At 45.1% G+C, this 10,436-nt stretch overlaps 1 protein-coding gene across 1 annotated transcript; it reads right to left on the reverse strand.

Moving 5' to 3' along the window:
* Positions 1-1,867: 1,867 nt before the first annotated feature.
* On the reverse strand, positions 1,868-7,773 carry LOC149195545 (uncharacterized). Its single transcript, XM_089407950.1, has 3 exons — positions 6,095-7,773; positions 4,685-5,999; positions 1,868-4,594 (listed from the first exon to the last, which is right to left on the reverse strand). Exons 1-3 carry the CDS (start codon positions 7,771-7,773, stop codon positions 1,868-1,870), a joined length of 5,721 nt encoding a protein of 1,906 aa, XP_089264076.1.
* Between the last annotated feature and the right edge of the window lie 2,663 nt (positions 7,774-10,436).

Consider the following 10,436-nt stretch of genomic DNA (forward strand, 5'->3'; position numbering starts at 1 on the left):
CCAGGCTTGTCAGCCTATCCAACAATAATGCATCTTGGGCCGCCTGTAAATCCTGCGCATTAATATCATAGTCATCATCTGCAAACAGAAGATCTGATAGTAATAGAACCTCTGCATCAGACGTTGAACAGGAACGCTTGGGCGGATTCTCACGCTCGTTATTGTTTATGGAATTGCAGTAATTTTCCTCTCGGCTGCGCTTATATTGAGCCATGGGGATCACAACACACAAAGGATTTGATTTAGATTCTCACCCGACCTCTATTTTGCAGCTGGTATTCACGATAATTTGATTACGAATAACGAAGCGCTGGCGATTATATATAGGACTGTTCTAAGAGTAATTTTATTGTGAATACCGATGAGCTGCCGCTTATTATATATAGGCCCGCCCCAAGTGTTTAAGAAGAGATTTACTATGAGAAACAGTTTTAAACCAATGAGAACAAAGAGACGCGCTCCACGTTTCGGGTTGAGAAAATCTGGAAAGGCCGCGTAGGTGGAGATGTAGAACTGGATTTGACAACATCCGAAGGTCAAAGCCTTTTTTTTTTTAATTTTCACACGAACAGATTGTGATTTTGAGTCGTTATGGGTAGGCACCGTGTTCACACCGAGGTCAGCCGGAGTTTAATGAAAAGCGACTGAAAAGCAAAAGCAGTGAGGAAAGTCCAGAAAGCCGGGTTCGTTGTATTTTGGGTGGGGAAAGTCCAGAAAGCCGGGTTGTAGTGTAGATTGAAATTGTCGTCCGTCGAAAATGGCTACAAGTCCTCGTAAAACGCCGGAGGATGGATTGAAGAAATCTGACATGACAAAATGGGAGGAGGTCAAAGTTCTCTCCCTATTGATACGACAGATTCTGATGTATAGTGGGCACCGTGTTCAGCAGCCCACAGCCATTCAGTCACTTTTCGATCGTGATGGGTAAGAATTTGGGTCATTTGAAAAGCTCAAGTCAAGTTGTGGTGGAAATATGAAAAAGGTAGTCAAACGTCAAAGGCCTTGTAAGCGTTTGAATAAGTACTTAGGAAAAAGTCGTCAAACGGTTTTTCAACGGCGTTATGGAAAGCGTTTGAATAAAGTTTTTTATGTTTTTTAATCGATTCAGTACGGCATCGGCCACGTTCGTTTGAAGGGATTTGACCATCGGAGGATGGTTAGTAAATTCCACGCCCGTAGTATAATTATTTGGTTATGGAAATTTTGGTTATTTTTAGATAAAAAATTTTAAGAATTTTTATAAATTTAAGTTATAGTTGTTAAACTTCAAAATTTTAGGTGTCCTAGACGCTTGTGATGGTGCTGAATCTATTTCCAATGTCAAAAACACAATTCAAACACTGCCTCTACAAAATATTTTGAATTTCTTTTACCAAGATTCTGACCACTTTTGACACTCCGAGCAATTCCTCGCCCTCAATAGACGACTCCAATTCCATGCCAGACCATGAACGGTGCAGGGTATTTCCATATATATTTAACACCCATTGATATATATATATATATATATATATATATATATTCCACGCAAGACCATGAACGGTGCGGGGTATTTCCATATATATTTAACACCCGTTGATATTTAACACTTTTAAGCACCACCGTTCATATCTTTTTTTTTCCACTGGAAAAATCAGTGATTTTCATTAAGTTAGAAAATTACATATAGTAGATGCCGTTGGCATTGCTGTGATGTTCATACAAAATTCACGTCACAGGGTGAGAGCATATTACAAAATTGAGCTAGGTACATGCATATGTCTGGCTGTTTTAGCCTATTTGAGTTCACATAGGATCCATTTGCATACAAAATAATAACCATATTTATGTATTGTTCCATTAAGACAAAAAATACTATCCATTTCTGTCAGCTATCGGGACTGTTGTCCCTCTGTTCTCTCTGGTCTATGTATGGCCTGTGGTAGAACCTGCGTTCTTCAGTTCCTTTCTGCTCCACAATTAGCCATTCGCCTCTGGGAAGTATCGAGGCCTCTTTGGATAATTTGTCAGCCTCGCTATTATGTTCTCTGTAAATGTGTAAACAAGAGAAATGATTAAATGCTGCTTTGAGTGTGAGAGCATCATATAATATATTGCTGAGTGTGTGTGCATGACATGCAGTGACATTATTGATCCAGTTAACGACCATCATTGAATCCCCAAAAATGTTGAGATTTGTATGCTGATGTGATAAAGCAAAATGCAATAGATTCCGGATGGCAGAAAGCTCAGCAAAATTATTAGATCCTCTGTCGAATCCCATTTTTACAAGGTATCTGTGGTGTTCATTTATGTGCAGTACGAATCCACCTCCACATCCCGCATGGTTTGCTGCCCCGTCGAAGAAGGCCCACGGGGTCGATTTGTCAATAGTGGGCAGGGCCTGTATCGACCTGGTTCGAGGTGGGGGAGGGTCGGGTAATTCTTGGTACGCGGCGATGATGGTAGCTTCTGTCCGGGGCCATGATACTGTTTGATCCTCGAAAATAATACGATTCCGCGCAAGCCAGGTATACCATGTTGCCACGAGGGGAAGATTTAAAAGTTTGGAGCCCGGGTGACTGTGAGTCCATGCAGTCCAAGCACCCGATAGTTCATCCCCATTCCAATGCCCTGCTATGCCCAATTGATTGCATATGTTGTTCCATAGAGTGTGTATAGCCGGACAGTGTAGAAAAATGTGATCCGAGGTCTCAGATGCAGCCTTGCAAAAAGTGCACCAGGAAGGACCATATATGGATCTGCGAGTAAGATGTTCGCCCGTGGGGACGATACCTTTGAGGGCACACCAGAAGAATAGTCTGGAGCGAGGTGGAGCCTTTAATTTCCAAATGATATGCCACCACGAAGGTATTGGATCAGGTATTCTGTGAGAGATGAGTGCTCTGTATCCAAACTTTGGAGCGTATATACCATGTTCCGCCATACACCAAATGAGTTCATCAGGACCTTGTTTGATGCGAATATGGGATTCAGATAATGCAGTAATATAGTCATTCCATTCCTGATGCCATTGCGGGGGGAGATCGAGTTGCTGGGCCGATTTCCAAGCTTGTGAAAATATGTCTGAACGCAGATGATCGGCGATATGAGCAAAATTCTGAATATCTCGATTATGTAGGTGTGTAATGAGGTCACGGTTGAGGATGTGTCTGCCCCCACTGTTGATCCACGGATCCAGGCCAATCCTGCCCGACGAGCCATCATTAATTCTCCATACTAGATTATCTCGAATGAGGGGAAGGGAATGAATCAAGGCCTTCCAGATTGATGAGCATCCCTTCGATGACCAAGTTGGTAATCTAGCCCAATCCATAATATTCTGGGGCCAGATATATTTGTGATAGGATACATGTGCCCATAGGTTTTGACTGGTTAATAAGGTCCATCCCATCTTGGCAGCTAGTGCCATAGCGAAATCAGGAAGGTCTTTGAGGCCCCATCCTCCCCATTTTTTGGGCAAAGATATTTTCTTCCAGCTAATCCAAGCAAAAATTCTTTTATCCTGACTCCCATTCCAGAGGTATCGGTTGCACAGCTGCTGAAGTCGTCCTAGGATATTCCTCGGTATCCATGCAAGTGCCATCCAGAATACCGGGGTAGCCTCTAAAACAGATTTAATGAGCACCAATCTGCCAGCCCTAGAGAGAAATCTGAAGCTCCAGCCTGTGAGTCTTTTTTCCAATTTGGCAACCAACCAGACCCAATCTGCTATCCTTTGACAAGTAGGCTTCAGATTGAAACCCAGGTATTTGAGACCTCTATCCAGAGGGAGGACATTGTAGGGGAATACCTGAAGGGCTAGCCGGGATTCCTGTACCGAAGTGCGAGAGCAAGTGATGGTTGATTTCAACTGATTTGGTAGCATACCTGTAGCAGCAGAGAATAGTTGTAGGATCTTTGAGAAAGTCCGAGAGTCTCGAACACTGCCATCAAGAAGTATGAGAACATCGTCCACAAAGAGCAGATGAGTGAGAGCGCATAGGTCGGATATGCGGAGGCCCCCTACATCTCCAGCCCTTTTTGCAGAGTCCATGAGGCGGCTGAGACCTTCCATGACCAAAAGGAAGAGCAGGGGCGATAGGGGGCAGCCCTGTCTCAGTCCTCTTTCGGAGTGAAAAAAGGGGGAGGCCGAGCCATTAATGAGGATACTGAAGGTAGGGGAGGTTATACAGGCCATGATCCAAGAGATGTAGGCATGAGGAAAACCCAGGTGGATGAGGATCATTTTTATATAGAGCCAGCTGACCCGGTCGAAGGCTTTTGAGAGGTCAATTTTGAGGAGAATGGCTTTTAGATGCCTGGACCAAATGGAGTGTATTGCTTCTTGGGCAAGACCAATGGCCTCGTGAATCTGCCTAGATTCAAGGAAAGCAAATTGTTGCGGGGCAATGGATCTGGAGAGGATAGGTCTAAGACGATTTGCAATGGTCTTAGAAATGATTTTATAGAGACAATTGCACAAGGAGATAGGCCTGTAATCATCGAAGGATTCCGGGGAATCAGATTTAGGGATAAGAGCAATGAAAGTAGAATTGATGGCATGATAGATGGAACCCGATGTCCTGCTCTCCTCGACCACACCCAGCAGATCCTGTCCCAGGACATCATAGAAGGCTAAGTAAAATTCAATGGTCCATCCATCCGGGCCAGGGCTCTTGTCTTTTTTGAACCATTTCAGCACTCCTTCCAGCTCCTCTGCCGAGACCGGGTCATTTAGAGCCTCCACGTCTTCTTCCTCCACAAATCTCGGGAAGTGATTTGCCACATTAATGATATCAGGTAGATTTACTTCCCGAGGACACTTATATAGATCCCTGAAGTGAGTGGTGCCCAGATGAGCGAGCTTGTTAAAAGTATCTGCGATATGACCATCCGGGGTAGGGAGCTTCCAGATAGTATTTGCAACTTTCCTGCTCTTGGCAAAACTATGGAAGAACTTCGAGTTTTCATCCCCTGCTTGAATCCATAATGCCCTACTCCTCAGTCTAATGGATTCCTCTCTCTCTTTGAGGATCTTTACTTTTTGATTCTCCAATTCAATTAGCCTGCATTTATCTGCTGCTGTTATGAACCCCAGCCCTCTTTCGTCGGTGAGAGAGCTTAATTCAGCTTCAATCTGGGTAAGCTGAGCCGTGTCTCGGTCCTGTTTCTCCTTTTCCCAAACAATAGATATATGTTTAATTTCAGAGAGATTCCTGCAGAACCCTTTAGCGAGAGATTCTGTGTCATTGATCGGGTGAGAGGACCAGTAATCCGATATCATCTTGACATATGATGGATCCTTCAGCCAGGTATGATTAAATTTGAAAGGTGCCTTGGGTTTCTTGAAAGGACCCTGAATCTCCAGGTATATTGGAGTGTGATCCGACAATCCCCCCGAGCCAACCCATTGTCTGTAGTGTTGCAAACGCTGTTGAAGTGTCTCCTTCATAAGGAATCTGTCAAGTCTGCGGGCAAGTGCAGCATCCCCAACCCGCCGATTCCTCCATGTAGGAAGATATCGCTGCATGGGTATGTCCATGAAATTTGTTTGCTCAAGCAGATTGGTCATATAGTCTGTAATGGGGTCAAATTGTGCTGCCGAGCCCCATGACTCCCTGAATCCCAGAGAGAAATTAAGGTCTCCTCCAATAACAACCCGGTCTTCATTCATCATAGAGAGATGTAGTAGATGCTGCCAGAACGATTCTCTCTGGGAGCAGGGAGCATAAACATTGACAATTCGAAGGTTCATACCAAGTTCAGCAGAGAATATGTCAAGCCCTAAAAACCTCGATCCTCCCCAAGTCGAGTCCACCTTAATGGAACGAGGGTTGATACCAATGGCCAGACCTCCAGATCGGCCAACGGCATCAATGGCAGAGTAGATCCAGCCTGGGGTCAAGGCTTGCATGGCCCGAGTAATCTGATCTGCAGTACAGAGGGTCTCTTGGAGCATGATGATATCGATAGGATCAGATTCAATGAGCCGCTTCATGGCTAGTTTCTTGGAGGAACTAGCCAGTCCTCTACAATTGAAGGATAGGCACTTCATGGGGGAACACCTCTCGGGGTGTGTCCTGCTCTAAGGACCCCGTCAATGGTCGATTGCCGGCCAGAAACAACCTCTGCCCCGGCTTGTTTAATAGCCTTTGAGAGATGGGATTTTCTCCCTCTGGTATTCAAGGATCCCCCCTCAGGTATCGCAATGCCCAGTCCCGAATGTCTGACAGAAGGCTCTTTGGCAAGAGTCCTTGACCGGAGAAAATATGAATGAGGTGGGGAGGGCTCCGAGGGAGACAGGGAGGGGCTAGCCGCGGGGGAGGAGGTGGATATGATGGGATCAGTGGTGCAGATATGGGGGGAAGATGTTAATGCACAGTGAACCATGGAAGTCTGTGAGGAGGATCCATACTCATTCATAACATCAAAAGAAGAAAGCAAGGGAGGGTTAAGAGAGCCCGAGACCGTACCCGCTTCTGCTGCCGAGCGTGCCCTGGTCTTTGGCGGTGAGGGTTGCCGAAGTCCCGGATCGACCACAGGGGAGGTTGTCGGTGGGGGCGGACCCGAAGAGGCAGGACGAGAGGTAATGGGAGATGCCGTCCTGGTTGGAGCCGGGGTACCTCTCGGAGTATCTTCTGCTTTCTTGTTGAGTGGGCAGTCCTTCGCAAGGTGTCCCACTTTGTGGCATCGTCTGCAGCGGAAGGGGACTCCTTCATAGTCCAATAACTGCACTCTGATACACCTTCCCCATTGAAGAGTGATCTGTTCCTCAAGTCCTTCACGGGTGTCTAGATGGACCAATATCCGTGCTAGGGTTCGGTTCCCAGATTCAACATATGTGCGATCGTAATCCAGATAGGTCCCCAGGGCATTTCCGATCCTAATGAAAACTTCTTCAGCCCAAAATGGCAATGGTAGACCTGGTAGGCGTACCCAAATTGGTCCGGCTCCGATCTGTTCCCTTTCTGGGTCGAAGAGGGGACTCCATCTCTTGAGGAGGACCGGGGCCATTTCAATATGCCAGTATCTGCCCAAAACCAAATTTGTGTGGCTTTCCTTGGAGAAATGAAGGGAAAACCATCCTCTAGGGAGAACATGGACCACAGGTAGGTCGAAAAGAACACCGCCCCAGATCTCCTTAACCCATTGTGTGAGCCGCTTCACCGAGTATGTCCTTCCCCTAACATGCCCTACCAACACAGTGTTGGCAATGTCCATGTATTCTCCGAGAGGCTTCGATTCGTCGAACTTGATGGAGATGTCCTTGGCTGTAGCCTTTACACACTTGATCTTCTTTTTGCAGGTGCGGGGAGCCGATGGATGGTCGACCAGGGGATTTGTAATACCATCCAGAGATGGGGGTTTTGCGGGCCGAACTTTGACAGCAGGGGTTTCAAAGCAGCCGGAGGGACGGACTCCCGAAGCTGAGGGATGAGATGCAGGGGGAACCGACGGAGGGGGGGAGGGCACCGAAAGGAGGGGGGGGGGGGGCAGCGGATCAAAAGAGGGCGAAGGGGGCGTATGAGTAGCCAAGAAATGCAGAGAGCCCGGCGAGAGCGGGGGGACCTCAAATGGCGGAGATTCGATAGGGTAAGTTCCTGCAGAGGTCTGAGGGGTGCTTTGAACGGCCAACGAGACGGAGGGCGGGTGCTGCGGCAGATCCGGAGCAGTTGAAGATGTAGACGGCGCAAACTGTGATCGAGAGGCGAAGCTAGGGTTTCCGAAAATAGCCTTGTCCGGCGAAGGATCCTCCGTGTAGTCCACCGCCTCTAGCTCCATGTCAGCCATAACTGTCTCTTGAACGGCGACCGAAAGCGATTGGTGGAGAATCCGATGGAGATGTTGTTGCAGTATTGACCCAGGGCTGTGACCGCGGCGGTAAAACAGATCGAGAATGGTAAGAAAAACCCTAGCCGCGTCGTTCTGCAGTCGACAACGAGGAGCCCTTCACCCTAGTCCCGTACGCGTGCTCGCCATCAGAGCGAGCCTCCTCCGGGAAAAATCTCCATTCTCACCACCGTTCATATCACTATCCACATAAATCGATTAAAGATCATTAGGACCTAAATGGATTAAAGATCGTTGCATATTATGTGGTTGAATGATGTATTTCGATATATATTTAAGACCCTAAGCACCGTTGACATATATATATATTTAACACTTTAACCACCTAAATGGATTAAATTGCATATTAAGTGGTTGAAAGGGGTATTTTAACACACTAAGCACTGTTTATACATATATTTAACACTTTAAGCACCACTGTTCATATCACTGGGCAAATAAATGGATTAAAGATCATTGCATATTATATGGTTGAAACTTTAGTAGGAAAAAACATTGCAATGTAGGTATGTGACACAGGATTAAGGGAAAAATAATTGCATGTTTAATATTATGTTTATTTTTATGCATTGGTATATATATATATATATATATATATATATAAGTTATTAATAAAGATTTTTTCATATTATTTAATATATAATAGATATTAGAGATTAATTAAGGATTAAATGACACATTAATATAGAGAAAAATATGAATCATAAAAATATTTAGAACATAATTGTAAATAGATGTTAGGAAACATATTATAAAAATACATTTTATACTAAGTTGATATTAAGTAATCACTAATTGTTGAGATATTTTAACAATTATTCTTAAAAATAACATGAGATAGGATTGGAAGATTTATAAAGGTGACACCATAGGAGAATGGAGACATTATAGTCATTCCCTTGTTAATGAGAAATTCCTAAGTTGTGAATATTGATTGAAGTTTGGAAACTTCATTTAAAGAACGCTTCCAAAATGAAATCTTGAAAAAACTTTATGACAAAGTGCATAGGCCAATATGTTTGCATCCATAATGTTGAATTAGATCTTTAGGTGCGGGGCGCGAAAGTATGATAGAGTCACAAGGTTGTCCGCCCTAGTTCTGTAATGTAATGTCGGCTGGATAGGCCTACCCATGGTTTGCGGACCATGGGATGTATAAATAAAGCGAGGCTCTAAGTGTAAAAGAAGACTAAGGAATAATGAAGGAAGCATGAGAAGGCTAAGTGATTGAGTCGCAGTATGAAGTGTGTCCTTGGGTCGTAGAGTAGGAGAAGGATTTGCAGCTGAGTGCGCAAAGGTCAAGTGGTCTGCAGTTGAGTGCACGGACCCCTGCAACTGAGTGCACAGGGTGAGTCGAGTCTGTAACCATGGAAAGAATCAATAAAGAGAAGTTTGGTTATAATTTTGTGTATCTATTCTTGGGTTAATGCATGATTGATATAATTTGCGAATATACTGTTTATTTACTGCATGCCCTTGTATGAATGTTTTATTTTGTTAAGTATAACTTAAAGCACTCCAGTAGGCAAAGATAATTAACTAACATTGGAATACAAGCAAGGTCTTGGGTAATAACGCAGAGCGCGACGTTCAACCCTTGGGTAGGTTTGTGCGAAGGCAGTCTATAAGGTTGTGAGGAACGAGAAAGTGCACACAGGGACAATCCGTGAACCAATCGAACCCATCAGACATCTCCAAGGTGCGGAAACCTGGTTCTAGCACCCTACCATACTACTTCGGGTGAGACCTCAGTCCACGCCCCACGGACTATTGTCGAATGGGCCAGTAGTACCGGGATTTGTTTAGCTAATTAACTCTGAACGTGGGTCAGGCCCCAACAAGCCAAAAAATTCTTAATAACTTTAAACAAGGCATGAGTTCCTAATTATATGTTGTGTAGTTTAGGAATTTCCCATGAAACACTTCATAATGATAGCATATTGGATTACCCGGATGCGGGTGCTCCCGAGGTGCATTCAAGGCAGGTTAACTCTCCTCCGGCAGCTGGCTTCGCACCTGGCGATCTAGCACGGCTCCCATAACCTTCCCACGATTGATATGAATGTTTTAAGGTACAGGCTGATCGTTAAGCATTCGACAATGAATGCGCTCCCTGTTCGAGATCTGGCACATGTTGTTTTATTCATGGCTCATTTTCTGGTTCTGGCTATCGCTCTCATCGGGTCTTTCCATATCCGTCTGCCATTATTCCCGCATCCCTGTTTTGCTCTGGCAGCTTGGGGGCTTATCCAGAGTTTGTTCTTTACCTGGTTCACCCACCCTTGGCCCTATTATGTCTGGTCTTGTTTAGTCCCCTTCTCAGGTCTTTCTGTCTTCCTGAAGATGGTGTGACATCGTGGTGTTTCTCGCCGTGGAGGCACCAGCGGTAATCGTTGTCACTCTTAGCCTGCTCCCTAGAACATCATTCCACTGGCTTCAGCTTCACCGTCCTCTGATCATGGCAGGCCCTTCCCGCATAACGCGTTTCTAACCACCCGTTTCAAATTTCACAGTTAGCTCAACAAACCAATTCTCTCAGCCAACATTACAGTTATTTTGGCTGAGGAAGAAGATAAGCCCAACAACTTAGTTCATACCTCACC

Source organism: Pinus tabuliformis, chromosome 2_2 (genome assembly GCF_031772625.1).
Source record: "Pinus tabuliformis cultivar Carrire ecotype Pingquan chromosome 2_2, CPIR1, whole genome shotgun sequence".
NCBI lineage: Eukaryota > Viridiplantae > Streptophyta > Pinopsida > Pinales > Pinaceae > Pinus > Pinus tabuliformis.

Excerpts from the sequence above, each read along its gene's own strand:
- LOC149195545 (XM_089407950.1), bottom strand. The coding sequence starts at position 7,773 with ATGGCTGACATGGAGCTAGAGGCGGTGGACTACACGGAGGATCCTTCG. Across the intron at positions 6,000-6,094 it reads GCAGAGGTTGTTTCTGGCCG|TTCCTCCAAGAAACTAGCCA; the intron begins GCAATCGACCAT and ends AGGACTGGCTAG. Across the intron at positions 4,595-4,684 it reads CGGCAGAGGAGCTGGAAGGA|GATCTGCTGGGTGTGGTCGA; the intron begins GTGCTGAAATGG and ends GTCCTGGGACAG.